Raw genomic sequence first — 17,441 nt, 5'->3', positions numbered from 1 at the left:
AAAGAGGTGCCTGCTTGTAAGAACCAAGGCAGTTAAGAGCTCTGTTAAGCGAATGTCCTGGTGCCGTGTGTCATTACCGCTCATGCACTGATCAACCACACGATAAAAATATTCGGGAAGCACCTTAAGGGAAGGGGTACACTCTCAGAAAAAAAGGTGCTACTTAGAACCTTTTTTTGTCCTCTATGTAGAACCCTAAGCAGTAATAAGGTTCTAAAAAGAACCTTAAAAGGTTCTATAAAGAACCTTAAAGATTTAAGTAGGCCTGGGGACATTCTAATTCATTCATTCAGGGACTCATCACAAAGTTAAGAAAAGTAAACCGTAGTGTTAACCCTTTTGATACTAAAAATCATTTTCTTGGATAAAAACCTTTTTTCTGTTCTACTAAGAACCCTTTGAGGGTTCTTTCTTTAAGATTCTTTAAAGGTTCTTCAAGCTTAAGGTTCTACAAAGAACCTTTTTCTTGGCTACACAACCTTTTTTGGTTCTACAAAGAACCCAACTGAAACCCAATGGGGTTCTTTGTAGAACCAAAAAAGGTTCTCTAGCGAAGAAAAAGTTCTTTGTAGAACCTTAAGCTTGAAGAACCTTTAAGGAATTTTAAAGAAAGAACCCTCAAAGGGTTCTTAGTAGAACAGAAAAAAAGGTCTTTTATCCAAGAAAATGATTTTTAGTATATCAAAAAGGGTTAACACTACGTTTTACTTTTCTTAACTTTGTGATGAGTCCCTGAATGAATGAATTAGCATGTTCCCAGGCCTATTTAAATCTTTAAGGTTCTTTATAGAACCTTTTAAGGTTCTTTTTAGAACCTTATTACTGCTTAGGGTTCTACATAGAGGACAAAAAAAGGTTCTAAGTAGCACCTTTTTTTCTGAGAGTGTATGAACGTTTGGACAGTATTTATTGTGGGACATTAGAGCACATCAGACATATCGAATTGCATTCTGAATACGAAGAATGTCATTCTGATATCAAATAATTTTGATTTTTTATAATTCGCAATGTAATACACATTTTATGGCAAATCATTAAAAATTGATATTTTTAATATTTAACAGTACTCGAAGTAAACTTTATAAATCTGATGATTTATACTTAGGCCTATATGTAGGTGGGATAAAAAGCCGACGATCAATTGAAAATTTTGACCTTTCGTATTGAAGATATGGATTTTTTCCCAAAACACCAAAAAAAAAAATTAGGTCTTTTGGGGAAAAATCCATATCTTCAATATGAAAGGTCAAGATTTTCAATTGATCGTCGGCTTTTCCTCCCAGCTACATACATTTTAAGAATATATCATTAGATTTATAAAATTTACTTCGTCATCAGTGTACCCAAGACAGAATAAATTACTGTAAACTGTAACGCTCAGTCAGTACATGTACCATCAACCATAGCTGACAACAAGTTACGACACTCGCGGAAACTACACCGAAAACTACTCCGTCTATAATTAGCCCGCTACTTAACCAGCAAACTGCAAACGTGTTTTGTAATTTTTTATACCAATACGTTAGAATGTGGTTACAATTCGATTATGATCGAATTGGTAGTCCGTGTAATATGAAAAAACATTTACATGTTTATTGCTTACCTAATTAGATTCCAATTTGCAATTGAATGGGCATTTGCAGTGAGAACATGTTGAATGTGCACAAATTCACACCAATGAACTGAGTTGAACGCATGCTTATCAGAACAATATGACTAAACAGGATATAATACACAGTCGGTCGATATGCAACGCAATTATTTCAAGGTCACATTCAATATCAAAATATTGCATGATCTACCCGAGACTTACCCGTTGAGTGTTGACGTCATCAACAATGGAGAACTAAATGTGACGTTCCACTTCCAAGGTTTCCGATAAAATAATTTATTTCTCAAGTAAAAATCGCAGTTTAACAAATAATAGAAATGAATGTCACTTTCGGGTATTATTACTGTATCATTATAACAGGTCTGACACTGAATCACACTACTGTCTGTTCAATTAGCTTAGATTCTTGAATTTTTAAGATATTTGAAAAAATAAAAAATTGTGGCCAAAGTTATCAAAGAAAAGTGTTAGCACAGCCTTAGACCTAACGTGATTTATACTTTTCAAATTCCAAATTTCAATTTAAAACCCCATTTCTATTCAATTTTGCCTCATTTTAGGCAGTTACTTGGGTCCACCAAAAGGGTTCGCGACCTTTTTAGAAATCGAGTGGGACGGTCCATTCTCAACTTAGGGCACAGACCCGATCCAATTTAGCAAAACAATCTGTTCACCAATCTGTCTTGTCATTCCCATTGTTATACCGTTCCGGTTATTGGATAGGTTCTATAGGTGATGATGGTCCACCGGTTTTTGTTACACGAAATTATAGGGCGTGATTACGTTTTATGCATAACATTATTTCCTAAACAATGACATTAAAATTATGGATTTCGTTCTTATTTCAACTGGTTTACAACGTTCATTGAGTTTTGTTTAATACCATCATTCCTTCCAAAGAATATCAGCTTTCGCTTGACATTTTCAGATACAGTGACTTTGCAAGAATTGTTTTCTGTAACCTATAATTGTCTTAAATAAGATTTTCTTGTACAAAAGTTCTTTTGTTTCCAAATGTCCTTATCATAGTTTGTATTCAGCAAACAAAACGAAATAACAAATTGAAAATAAATGTGTAGTTTTATAGTAGGCCTATTATAGGCCTACACCTTCTCAGACCCATTAAATAAATAAATAAATAAATAAATAAATAAATAAATAAATAAATAAATAAATAAATAAATAAATAAATAAATAAATAAATAAATAAATAAATAAACACGCAAGGAAGGTATTTATATAAACTGAACCTATTTTAGACAACCTTAGTTGCTGGACAATACTTCCTGATGCGGATGGTCGATAAATACTATCTCAGTGCATTATGACATTCGTCCCCATTTCTCCAAATGGATTGATTCAAAAAAGTTTACGGTGCCCGACGTTCTACGGCTTTTTATAAAAATATCGCGGGAAAAGACCAAAATTGAAAAGAAATGGGGTTTTAAATTGAACTTTAGAATTTGAGAAGTATAAATCACGTTAGGTCTAAGGCTGTGCTAACACTTTTCTTTGATGACTTTGACCACAATTTTTTATTTTTTCAAATATCTTAAAAATTCAAGAATCTAAGCTAATTGAACAGACAGTAATAATTACTCACTTAAAGGAGTATTTCGTGATCCTAGCATCCCCTTTTTATGACATATTTCAGTACATATCCACGAAAAAAGCATATTCCCAAAATTTCAGTTGATTCCGATATTGCGTTTTCGAGTTATGCATGATTATGTGTATTACACTGCTCCATAGACAATGCGTTGTAATTTCGTTCTCAGTGCACCAGAACGAAATTCAAATTTCACGATATCTTTGCTAAACGAATTAATCTGCAAGAAATATTTTGTACATAAACATTATGTAGCCAGAGGTTTCCAGTGATATAAAAATCTCAACTTTTTTGAGAAAAGTGGGGGATGAGGCTGTGGATCACCAAAGCTGCTGCGCATGTTTGTTTTGCGGTATACATTTGTCTTGGAGAAATTGAATAATTTCTTTTTACAAAAATACCAAAACATTTTGGTAATAATGTTTTAAAACTAAGAGCATTTGTTGGTAGAATTCTTTGATTAACACTCTTTGGAGAAGTCCATCAATCTCCGTCGCAACCAAAAGCAGGCTTTTCAACATCACTTGGGTGACAGCGCACTTACATGGTTGTGAGAATCCTGGGTAAATCTGGTGACATGGAAAATAAGATACATGCATTCGCCACATCGTGCTACAGGATCATGCAGCTTCATGCGCAACATCAAACGCCTTGGCTGTGTGAGCAATACCTGGATCTATGATATGACTGACAGGAAGCTTCTCGTCAGCCTAGTAAGGCAGCGTTCGACTCCATCAACGGGTCCGCCATGTTTTCAGTGCTGCGGCATTACGGAATACCAAGGGTTGTGGCCAATGCCATGTGCTCTACAAGAATTTCATTAGTGCCGTCATGGCAGATGGAAGTATATCTGAGCTTTTCCAAGTTAACTGGGTGCTTCAGGGTAGGCCTAATGTGTTAGCGCCATCATGTCCATTCTTCTGGTTTACTACCTTCTGAAGAAATCCACTTTTGGAATTGACGCTGGAATTGTTACCTTGACCATGTGGGTCAAGCAGGTATCCTGCTAGGATGCTGAATGACCTGGATTTCGCTGATGATATTGCCCTACTGGAATCTTCCATAGCCCGGGCCCAGCAACAACTTACTAGGACTGTAGGCCTACTGCAACCCAGGGACTGCATCTGCAGCAGCAGATGAAGGTCTTGTCATCAGTGTACCTAAGACAGAATAAATTACTGTAAACTGTAACGCTCAGTCAGCACTTAAAGCCTTAATGTACGATCTTTTTAAATTTTTAGATTTTTCTTTTTTCTTCTAAAATGATAATATGCAATCATTATGAAAGTTCCCAATACATTTGGACGCGAAAAACATTGGGAATTTGCAAAGAAACAACATCATAAACTTCACCTCTATCACTCGAAACATATCGCACTATTTGGATCAGGACAGCGAGTGCGGCCTCAGAGTTAGTCTCCTACGCGGCCAGTTTGGTTACGCTCCCTCCACATGTGGAGGGAGCGTAACCAAGCTAGTTTTGTACGAGACTACGGTTTGCGATCGTGGCCGACATAAAGTCATAATCTAAAAAATTATGACTTTATGTCGGACCAACAGAATCGTCCGTTTTACTACAAATAGGACGAATTTAACAGTTTGCTCATAGATCTAAGTTATAACATGTGTAATTATTACATATATGCCAAAAAATCGGTTTTGAAAAAAATAAAGGTAAATTCTGAAAAAAGATCGTACATTATGACTTTAAAGTCTATGGTATAGTACATGTACCGCCAACCATAGCCGACAACAAGTCGACACTCGCGGAAACTAGACCAAAAACTACTCCGTCTATAATTAGCCCGCAACTTAATCATTTTTGATACCAATACGTTAGAATGTGTGGTTACAATTCGATTATGATTTGCATGTTTATTGCTTACCTAATTAGATTCCAATTTGCAATTGAATGGGCATTTGCAGTGAGAACATGTTGAATGTGCACAAATTCACACCAATGAACGGAGTTGAACGCATGCTTATCAGAACAATATGACTAAACAGGATATATATAGGCCTACACACACAGACCACTGTGCACACACAGACGGTCGATATGCAACGCATTATTTCAAGGTCACATTCAATATCAAAATATTGCATGATCTACCCGAGACTTGCCCGTTGAGTGTTGACGTCATCAACAATGGAGAACTAAAACTATTTTGTGCCATTCTGAGCAGTGCTGCACTGGGCCACTGGCAATTAAGCGCACTGTGGCGATGGACCAATTTTGACTCACACTTACAGAAAAACCAAATAAGTTATGATGCTGTAATTTGCAGGATAGTTACAAAACATAATTGGCATTAACATCTCCAATTTTTACAGAAAAATTATGAAAAATAAAAGAATGAGCTCAATTTAGAAATGTCTGTGCAAGCAGTGCACAGTTGAGCTCCCTGCATGTCTATGGTAGTGTTCTAATCAAGTTGATGGTTCATTGGTCATCCCTACTAATAATTACTCACTTCACCGGCAGTCTTCTCATCTTGTTGATTTTTGATTACAAAGTTCTGTTGCACTCAATGTTCCGGAGGACTGATGTAGGCCTATATCCTGATTCCCTTGCCCTGCGAATATCACTTTTCAGCGAAGTCCACTGTAGACCTACACTTAAAAGGGCATTTCGTCCACAGCCTCGTCCCCCCACTTTTCTCCAAAAAAAGTTGAGATTTTTATGTATAGGATAATGGCCAAGGATTAGAACGTGAGTGGCTAAGAATGGCCGACTTAATACACACTTTATGACGTCGAGCTATTGTTTTACCGCTCCATTATTTTCCACGAATGGAGTGTTATTGAAATGTGCTCTTTACAAATTGATCAATTGCTCACATTGAATACACTATCAAATACACTAATAGAATGATCGTACTAGGTGCGGGTGCAGATTTATGTAAAATTTCTATAGAATTACCCATCATATCACGATCCAGGTGTTTAGTTTAAATCATCCGTAATGAATTATAAAGATCTAAAATGTTTGTTACCCAAATTGAATAAACGTAGATTCGTAAAATCATTAAAGTGATCAGAAGTACAATCAATAGTTCTTTATGCCCACTTCTAATGTGTTAACTATTGACATGATTAGGTCTCTATTTTGCATAATAAAGAAAATTGGCAAAATGGTCATAGGTTAATATGAAATAGTTAAATGCAGATCATTGCAGTTTTGTACCTCAAGAAAGCTATACCTGCCGCTATCATGAGCAATGATACTCTTCTCTATGAATCGAGTGTTCGATTTTGGACAACCTTGCAATTATGGACACTATTTATTTATCTTGGATACTAGTAATTATAATTTTGTGATGGAATCATTCCGAGGATATATATCGTTGATTCGCAGCAAGGACCTAAATCAGGTATGATTCTACTTTAAGCCGAAGTAAGGTACGAAAATTTTAAATGTGTAAACTTTGTTTTATTTGGTTGGCCTTATTACAACCCATTTTACCTAGGCCTATTATGTCCCTGAACTTCGGCGGCAAACAAAAACAACAACAAACAAACTTCGCCGCTTCCTACGCGAAATAAAAGCTCAACTTCCAGTCCCCCTCCCGAAATCAACTGGAGCGTCCCTAACATTATAATATTTAATTATCGGATAGGCCTACTGATCGATGTAAGTAAATATTCAAACATGCCAAAATACTATCAGATGAAACATCAGATGTACTAAAGTGAAATAAAAATTATACCGAAAATAGACCTACTGTGGCTTTTATCATTATTAAACATTCCCAAAGCAAACGATTTAAAAATAAACAGATACATAGGCCTAAATACATGATACATAATGTGTATTATGTAGCAATGTTGCCCAAAATGTAACAAATTAAACGTTGGTCCCAAGCCACTGAAAACGTATAAAAATATAAAGAACAAAAAATGATATAAAACAGTAAGCGTAGAAAGAAAGGTCCAAATAATTTAAAGTTACGGGCTTACTAAGTGAAGCCTAAATAAGCATTTTCCAAAGTGAGGGTAAAAACACATCTTGCGTAATAAGTATATACAACTTTTAACCTGCCCGTTTTGATCTTGCCTTACTTTTCACAGATTGCATTGTAAATTTATGTTTAAGGGCTCGGATAGCGACTAGGCCTATATATATTTTTTTGTGGGACCTGAGAGCAAATCAGACACATCGAATTAGATTTTGAACACGAGGAATGTCCTTCTGATATCAAATAATTCTGATTTTTATTAAATTCGTGATATATACATTACACATTTTATGGCAAATTATTAAAAATTGTAAATTGTAAAAAAGTAAATTGTATAAATCTAACGATATGCACCTAAAGATTATGAAGTTGGGATGAACAGCTGTCCATCATATGAAAATTTTGACCTTCATTATTAAAGATATAGATTTTTTCCTCAAAACACTAAAAAATGTAGGTCTTTTTGGAAAAAATGTTTATGTTCAATATGAAAGGTCAAAATTTTCAATTCGGCTTTTCATCCCAGCTACATAGGCCTACAGTTTCAATTCATATCATTTATTAGATTTATAAAGTTTACTTCGAGGACTGTTAAATTAAAAAATATGACATTTTAATAATTTGCCATAAAATTTGTATTAGGCCTATATCACGAATTTCACAAAATCAAAATTATTATTATTTTTTATATCAGAAGGACAATCCTCGTATTCAGCATGTAATTCGATATGTCTGATGTGCTCTCATGTCCCATAACAATAATGTGCAAATGTTGCTATCCGCTTCCTTAATTTATTGTATTAATGAAAATCATAGTTTTGTTGTTTTTCGTATCATTGTTTTGCATGAATGAAGTGATGATAACAATACTGCACTTTACGCAAATACATGCTTTTCGAAAGTGCAATTGTTATTAACACTACATTCGTAAATGCCAGTACTTTTTCCCTGAAAAGTATTTGCTTTTCAGAAAAAAGAGAAAGGCATTTACGAATGGCGTGTTATTGTAATCATCGCTCCATTCGTGGAAAATAATGGAGCGGTAAAACAATAGCGCGACGTCATAGGTGTGTATTAAATCACTGGAAACCTCTGGCTACATAATGTTTATGTACCAAATATTTCTTGCAGATTAATTCGTTTAGCAAAGATATCGTGAAATTTGAATTTCGTTCTGATTGACCGTGAAGAAGTATCTTTCTGAGCAATGTGCAAAAAACAGCAATTTTGCAACTACATGTAAATGGCTACAAAAATGTCAAATTTGTTCAAAATTTGCAGATTTGGAGTAAAGCTTATGAAAAAAGGAGGTCATTGGGTGGCAATATATGCCCATATTTGAAAAAAAAGTATGGGAATGTCCGCCTCCTGCATTTCGGTTTGCTAAAAAATACCGCCCTCAAAAATTGAATTGCAACCGATTCAATAAGTTTGAATGGGAGCGCTAGCACACACACAAATTAAACTCACAAAAATCAAGCAGATGGTATTCGTCATGATTTACACCCGCTTTCTTTCTTCCCCCTCCGCCAGTCTTTTTTCTTTCATCCTTTTGCTGCGTCACAAACTAGGAATTGTAACATTATCCTGGTCGAAATTCCAAATTGCAACAGATGGTCTAGAACAAAGCCTTGCAAATTGTCAAATGGCATGTGCAAAAGGTGGGCCAAGAATTGAATACCTGAGTGGAAGGGCCCAACTCCACTTTTTTACAAAAATGAGTTAGACCAAGCATTTTATTGCCAGCAGACTGATCTTCCTTGTGTGTGAAAGATGAGCCAAAATCCACTCTCTGAATAGTTTTCCACGTACACTTAATCATGGTTTTCATGGAAGAAAGGCCCAACTCATTGGGCATGGAGTTGGGCCCTTCTTCCACAAATATTGGATTAAAGAGGAATTTTGTTCATCCATGAAATCTGCTTTTCCAAACAACAAACTTTCTTGCTAACATATTACATGCTTCTTCTACTTATGCAATAATGGATAATTTCCAAATTTCTGTAGCTATTTATAACACATTTGCTTACGGAACTGGCACTTCCAGTATATTAGTGGAAGAAGGGCCCAACTCCAGCTCGTATAAAGACCTGTACCGTTGCCATGGAAACAAAAATGTATGTAATACTGTATGTTCATGTATTAAATATTACGTTTTTTCTTAATATCTCAAAAACAGTTTAGATGGATTTGGGCCTTTCTTCCACTCAGGTATTCATTTTTTAAGTCGGGGGGTGGCAGACCGAGAGAGGGGTTCCACTGTATGTCTCAAAGCTTGTGAGCATTTCCAATGCAAAATGCATTTGTATTCCCCCAGGGCCCATCTCCCAGTTCAAACTCGGGTCAAAAGAAGCTGCCGGTAACTTTCAAAACTTAAATTCTTATGAAATATTGCAAGTGTTAATCACAGAATTCTACCCACAAATGCTCTTAGTTTTAAAACATTATTACCAATTTCCCCCAAGACAAATGTATACCGCAAAACAAACATGCGCAGCAGCTTTGGGGCAGACTTTTGTTACAACTTTTGTGAAGTTGGTAATGACTTTTCCAAAAAGAACCCAGAATAAAGGGTTGCAATGAGCAGGGGTAGCGTTAACCCCCGATCGGGATTGAATGACCCCCTAAATTTAAAAAATATTGATTTTCACCCTCCATATATTGGTAATGTGCAAGCTCGGGGGGTGAACTCTGACCCTCTACTTTTGGACCTTACTCCTACCCCTGACTACACTGCAAAATATTTTTCACCCCCGAGATTTAATTTTCACCCCATGTATTTGGATTTTCTGCAAGCTCGGGAGCGAAAAACACGGGAAAACAACACCCGACTTTCGGGCCTTAATGCTACCCCTGGCAATGAGGTATTCCACTTGAAATCCTTACACCCCCATGGAAGCCATGAATTAACCTTGCTCTCCAACACAAGGGGTATAGATTTCAAACGGGAGTCACCCACTCAGGTAAACCCCATTTGAAATGCAATGAACTCATGTCTTCCATAGAGGGATGTATGGATTTCAGACAGTGTTCGAAATAAGCACTTATCCTCTGTCCTCTTGTCCAAAAATCATTGGGGACAACCATATAGAGATATGTACTTATCCTCTGGACAACCACTATATTTTACCTCTTAAATATGACACATTTTGGGGACAACCAAAATGTTTTGAGGACAAGCAGAATTTATACTTTGTTATCCTCAGGACAACCTCCATATTTTCCTTATTTCGGACACTGATTTCAGATGGAATAACCCAATTCCTCTGAGCTACTAACTCCAAACAAATTAAACAATTCTGACACAATTTTTAAAATTCACATTTATTTTATTTTGTGAACCTCAACATTCCTGTTTTACTGATGGTGATTTTTGTGTTTTCTCCATTAATGTTGCATGTTGCTCCAAGAGTTCTGTGCCAGAATTTTCCAGCAAATAAATCACATTCAACATGAATGTTGTATACTGATTTACAACTAGTCTCTGATGCAGGCATGAAAATGATTGATGTAAGCTGTCTTCTTGATGACTTGCATTGGTAAAGGAGTTTTCTTGAGGCACAGTAGGAATGCGATTAATCGAAGAGACCTGTGTATAAACAAGACAAAAACAAACAAAATGTTTAGTTGTTTACAAACCATAGCTAACAAAATATGGAACCACTCATTTTCCATAGTTCCATGTAACTACTTACTAAGCACTGGATAAAAATATGATTTTTTTTTATATTAAAGAATAGACTCTAGATTATTGAAGGTTGGAACCTGCAAAATACTGCGACTTGAAAAAAAAAGTTTTAAATTCTTTATTTTTTTTTTTCCAAAGCTGGATAAAGTGTACATTTAAAAAAATTACTTTTGCAGCAAAAGTTAGTTTGCTTCTACTGAAAACCAGGCCTTGACTTTTGAGGCAAGTGAGAGCGATCACTCGCCTAAAATGAAGCTGAGGAGAGCTTTTTATCACTCGCCTACATTTGGTGTAATACTAATACAAGTGATTAAAATCACTCGCCTATAGCTCACCTGATAAGTTTTGAGGAGAGTGATTTGTCACTCGCCAGCAAATTTTAAAAGACAAGGCCTGTGAAAACAAGTTTGGCAATTTATTCCAGGTGTTAATCATTAATGGAGTGTCAAGCTAACCATCATAACCGGGGGTTGAGAACTTGAAGAACTTACCGAATCCCATGTCGTCATCAGACTCTTCTTCTGACTCTTCCTTCTTTTCCTCCTCCTTTTCCTCTGTTTAAATGAAAAGCAACAAAAGGAATCAAGATTATTTACTTACTCAGTCAGTCAGTTACCAGTATTGCACCCAAATTGATGTAGAGAGAAAGTTTCATACTTTGCAAAACAAATTGGTGTAGCACCCTTCCACCAAACAAATTGGTGTAGCACCCTTCCACCAAGTCGCAACCTTAATTTTTTTAAACCAAAATTCCAAATTGAATTTTCAAACCTGTTTGATGCACTCTCCTTTTTTTAAATTACATGTCTATACGCTGGCGAAGTGACGTAATAAATCGGAATAACTACCATAGCAATAGGTGAAAACAATTTTGAATATATCTAGCTGCGCTACAAAGCAGGTTGCACTTATCACCTGTGTATGTCTGCAATCATAGATTGAATACAATACCGGTCTTTTCAAAGATACTTATCTTACAAGTGCAAGTGATCAGCATGTAAATCAATGCAGAGGTACCGCTTGATACCTGCAGGGCTTTAAATATAAACATCTCAAAAAAAGTAACTGACCCCCTTAAATAATGACCATTATTCAAAAAGCGGGCTATTGTATTACAAATCTGTAAAATGCGTTGGAAGCAGAATTTATTTCTGCACATTTTGACACCTCATTTGTAGCAACTGACTAAATATTGACGTCACAGCGTACATTTAAATCAATGTAACCCAAGATTTGAAAGTTGCAGTAAATTCTATTGATTTTGCATTCAGTGTAATGGAAGGAAATCTGTATAATGATATCTGAGTGTTTTTGTATTGAAAAAATTTGTAAGTGCAACTTTCAAATCTGGACCTTACTACATTATATTAACCGGTTTCAAAATGTGCAGAAATAAATTCTGCTTCCAACGCATTTTACAGATTTGCAATACAAGAGCCCCTTTTTGAATAATGGCCATTATTCAAGGGGGGTTAGTTACTTTTTTTGAGATGTTTATTAAGTATGGCTGGACCAGGAGCTAAAATGAGGGCTGGACCAGGAACTAAAATGAGCTCCTGGTCAGAAAGATGGCTCCTGGTCCTATAGTTTGTAATTTAAACACCAGGAGCCAAAACTGGGCAACCATGGGGTAAAAAAAAGCCTGGGTGCCTGCTTAATATAAGCCTTGCGTACCTGGGTACCAGTGCAGCGCTGTATACGGTATACCCGGTATTCAAAAATTGTTTTCACCTATTGCTATGGCCGATTATTACATCACTTCGCCAGGGTATAATTTACTATTCACTGTGACAATACCTTCTGCTGGAGCAGCACCACCTCCGCCACCTGCAGCTGGTGCAGCACCTCCTGCAGAACTACCCACACTGGATAGAAGTGAAGCGATGTCCATGCCACCCAGACACTTGGCAAAGAGACCTGGCCAGAATGGCTCTACGTCAACACCTGCAGCTTTCACCAGGGTCTGGATCTTGTCAGCCTGAAATGATGGAAGACAAAACAAATATCACTATATCAGTGAGCTCAGAATTTACAAAAAAAGATCTGCAGCTGTGAAGACACTTCAATGAAAAAACTGGAAAATTCTGAAGAAAAAAAAGCACATTAAAAGTACATAAAATCTGAAAAATTTTCTCTAGAGGCTAAAAAAGAAAAAATGCATACATTTTTTTTGGGAAAAAAAAGGAACAGCCAAGCACAACAATTTTCCTTTTTTTACAGGTGTTGTGTGTATGTTGCCTAAATTTCCTGTTTTTTATTTCAGACATATTTAACAAACTTATTCCTTTTTTTCCCCTTCAGAATTTTCTCTTTTTTCCATTGAAATATATTCATGCCTGATCTAAAATGCTCATGCCTGGAATCCATAATGATTATACATCAACAGTGACAGCTTTTAAGTTTCACCGCACATGCTTCAAGTCACAACATAGATAATGCGTGAGCTGAGCATGAGCGAAACAGGTGCTTCAACACGTTGACATCACTGTAACATCAAGGTGAAAACTGGTTTAGTCCCAGCAGGAATCCCCCAACTATAATAGTTAGGGGATTCCCCAAATTGATGGATTTGGGGTCAGGTCATTTTCATGCAAATTTTTCTCAAACATTTTTTTATGACAAAATTTCATCAAATTATTTGCTGTAACATCACAGAAAGATTATTATAAATCTCTCATACAAATAATTTCCCACTTATTACAATTACCACGGTATATTTTATTAGCAGCAATTTTGACTGCATAAAATATATAAGTATTCCAAAACCAGATTCATTTTCAAGAGCTCCTCCGAATCCGATAGCTCAGTTGTGAAGTACAGGGGTTGTAGTTTAATGGTAGAACAGGCAACTAAAAATTAGGTATGATAGGTGAATTCAAATTTGCCATCAAATTGCATCGTTTTATATATCAAATTAAAGCCCTTGAGTAAACTAAGCCAAAACTGAAAACCTTTTTCTCATAGGTCGTGCGCCATGAATTGGGGGCCAAATGCGTTACATACTAAAAAATTGAACAATTTGCATGTTTTTGTACTTAGACTGATCTAATTCATAAACTGTTCATCAAAACCCTATAAAATTACATATCACTGTAAAGCTTAGGGTACCAGGAATACACATGTACAAACAATTGGTCAATATACAGGGTGCCACAAATGTCATATAGGGTGGAAAAGTTAAATTTTGGTTCAAGAAGTATACAATTTTGTTCCTCTCTTATTTACTAGCAAAAATTCCTGTTCTGCTGAAACCTTTTTAGATGTGCTAATAACATTGTAGGCTTCCAAAAAAAGCAAACTTGTAATGATGAGTTATGTTGCCCAACTGAGATACAGGGTGTTCAAAAGTCGTACATAATTTTTATGATTTTTATTACATAATCAATCAAAACTTTTTTCCTTCATGACCTACACAGAAACCAATGGCATATTTGAATTCTTCATCAAATTTCCATCCAAAAAATGTAAACATTTACAGCAGTAGGGTAACTCCTTCAAGAAATATGACCTTTGGAACATTTCGGAGCATAAATGAATACTTAACACAGTAACGTATAGGAAAAGCCTAGAACCCATGACACAGAATGCAGCACACTTGCAACAAATTAACTTAGCTTGGAGTAAAACTGGTCACATTTCAAACTAGACATAAATACCAAAACAATGATACATAATCCATCTCAATATCTTACTTGGTTATGAAGTTACAGTAAAAAATATATTTGTGAGGCGCTAAAAATCAACATTCCCTATACTTTAACACATGCCTCAACCGTAGGATCCTCAACCGTAGGATCCTCCACCCCTGACTTCACATCATTTGAACTGCAATATCTCAAGAAGTAAATAAAGTGTGATGTTCCTTCTTTCCACAATTTGAGCTAGATAAATAAGCAACAAAATAAGACCAAAACTAGTTCAGTACCCCTCTCCATTCTTGAGATCTAGGACAAAACGTCCTGAATAAAATGAAAAAAATGTAACGCTCCACCTTTTCCAATACCCCAATTCATGACGCACGACCCATAGCACTTTCCGTAGCAAAGTTACATCTTGTCAAAGATTGACTTTCATTAGTCTGGATTTTTGGTTTTCCCTATAGCCGTGTACTCAATGCGCAGTCCCTAGCCGCCTAGTGAGTAGATTTTCTTGCAATATTTGGCCTATTTACCTTCAAATTTGATCCTTACATGTACTTTTATTCCAGAACAATATCCAGCGTAGTAAAAAAAAATTTTTTGGCGTTTCTGATCGTCACGATGAAGCATTTTTCAGGACAAAAATGGTTGCTCAGTTCTTCATCTCATTTGTTTTTGTCGTAGGCAGGTGGTAGGTTAGTCTCGGCACACACTGTATGTGTCTATAGGAACGACGAACGTTAGGACCGACGCAAATTGGCTGTGCAGAGACTATCGTTTGATGCTGATCAATGACGTATTTTCACGTAACTTAATCAACCAGTCCTTCAACTGCTTACGCACGGTCATCGGGTTGTGCTTGTTCCGCCATGTTTATTGTTTTGAGATCGGGGCCTTGAGATTTAGGCTATTTTATTGGAACCAAAACAACAGCGGAATCGTGTGTTAAATTGACATTGAAAAGAACAGGAGGGATCAGCGAAATTAACCTTTGCGCACGCAGCGCAGTGAAATTTGTCATTTTTCATTCGTGATCATTTTTGTCGGACACGGGAGAGAGGCGGCTTCTTAAATCATCTTTATTCGCGAAATTCCAAATGATATTGCGTTTCAAGAATTTGGTAAGAATCCTAGTTAAGTTTCTGATTCTTATATGAGTAGTTTTACATGCATCGTCCAAATTTCAAAGAAATTTTTTTAAATGTCACCGCGGCGCAAAGTCTTAAGCGTGTAAATCACATTCACACACAAAATGGGAAAAACGAGTCTCAGTGGATAACGGCGTCCATGAGACTCAGCGAGTCTAACTTTCATCAAAAAGATGCAGCTAGCAAAATTCCCCAAAACGGCATTTCGGGGGTGTTTCTAGATCTTAGTCTCATGGCGATGGCAGCTTTTTTTAATGGAACTGCTATCAAAATCCTCTAAAATTCCATGTGCGACTTGATTATCACCATAAAAAATCATATATTTGGGTCAAGTGAAGTATAGAAAACATATTTATGTAGGTTTCCTTCACCCACCTATTCTCGAAAAAAATTCAAATTTCTATGTAAATATGCATTGTGTTGGGGCCCCGGTCTCGGCGAATTCGCTGACTAGTAAATGTGTTAACTAAGGTTTGCCTAGGTTACCTATAAAATTGTTTAATCTGGGTTCGACCCCCGGCAACTCCAACTTCTCTTTTCCTTTTTTTCATATTTTATGCTGAAATTATGCACTGGTGATAAAATTCATGAATTCGTAAATGAAACATGCGCCCGATTTTTTTTTTTTTTTTTTTTGAGTGGGGGCATTGCATTTATTGGGGCCGGGTAGGATGTCAATCCACGACATGAAATTGATCATGGTATCATGCATGAGTATTTATGCTGCTTATGTCATGTATGTTCAATACTCAGAACTTATACCAATCATTTTGTTCCCATGTTCCTGTCACGAATCACGATGTCGTTCACCACTATTCACCGTTCAGCGTGGTCTGGCTTTGGACATTATTGAGAAACACACGAAAAACATGGCGACTTACCGTGATGGCAACTTCATCATCATGAAGGATTAGAGCGCTGTAGACGCAAGCGAGTTCAGATTCAGAAGCCATTGTAGGTTGTTTTATGTTTAATCTTCACTTTTAGTTAAAAAAGAAATTTGGATGACTTAGAATAACGGTACACGTCGCCAGATTTGGCCTTAGCTCTTCCGAGAACGATGCACCTCTAATATCAAGAACGTTGCAAAAGGATTGAGCAATATGGACGGCTCCACACTTCGGTAGGTAAAAAGTTTGACAATTAATTGATTGAACGGATAAAGTTACCAACTACAAATTGAAAATATATTATTCAGAAAATAAAAGTGGATTTCATAGAATTTAATGTTTTAATAAATTCAAATATTGTTGAATAAAACATAAAACCTGTCTTTTTACCAATTTTAAAATTGTTGGATTTCTTGCTAGAACATTGATACTCCTATTTTATAAAATGGTATGACCAGACAAGAGCCCTCTCAGGGGGATGACACTCACCTCATTTGCATGGCAAAATTAACCGTCTCCTCTGCAGCCAATTTGTTTTCGCTCCATCGAAATCAAGCTGGTCACGGAGGAGACTACCTTCCTTTGTGTTTGTTCATTTGTGTATGGAGAGCCTTTCTTGGAGTCCATGACTTAGGCTACTACGCTCTCAGCTAGAGTCCGACGCTGCATTGTACTAGAAATACCTTTTCTGTGAAATCGCTATAGAGCCAATCGGGAACACGTATTCAATTTATAAATATAGCATTAAATTAGTATCACATAGTGGCCTCCGTGCAGTGGAAAACCTTAATTCTTTCATCAAAAAGAAATGAAAATGACCAAAAAAACCGGATCCACCTGTACGCCTATAAAATGGGCACAGAAATTTGTCTCAAATATGAATGAATTTTAAGAAAC

The 17,441-nt window shown here is 36.3% G+C and overlaps 1 protein-coding gene across 1 annotated transcript; it reads right to left on the bottom strand.

The window, feature by feature from the left end:
- Positions 1 to 10,488: 10,488 nt before the first annotated feature.
- LOC140170429 (large ribosomal subunit protein P1-like) lies at positions 10,489 to 16,746 on the bottom strand. Its single transcript, XM_072193799.1, has 4 exons — positions 16,536 to 16,746; positions 12,666 to 12,846; positions 11,360 to 11,422; positions 10,489 to 10,769 (listed from the first exon to the last, which is right to left on the bottom strand). Exons 1-4 carry the CDS (start codon positions 16,605 to 16,607, stop codon positions 10,756 to 10,758), a joined length of 330 nt encoding a protein of 109 aa, XP_072049900.1. The 5' UTR covers positions 16,608 to 16,746; the 3' UTR covers positions 10,489 to 10,755.
- Between the last annotated feature and the right edge of the window lie 695 nt (positions 16,747 to 17,441).

This window comes from Amphiura filiformis, chromosome 14, assembly GCF_039555335.1.
Source record: "Amphiura filiformis chromosome 14, Afil_fr2py, whole genome shotgun sequence".
Lineage (NCBI taxonomy): Eukaryota > Metazoa > Echinodermata > Ophiuroidea > Amphilepidida > Amphiuridae > Amphiura > Amphiura filiformis.
This window is presented reverse-complemented; position numbering and strand designations above follow the sequence as displayed.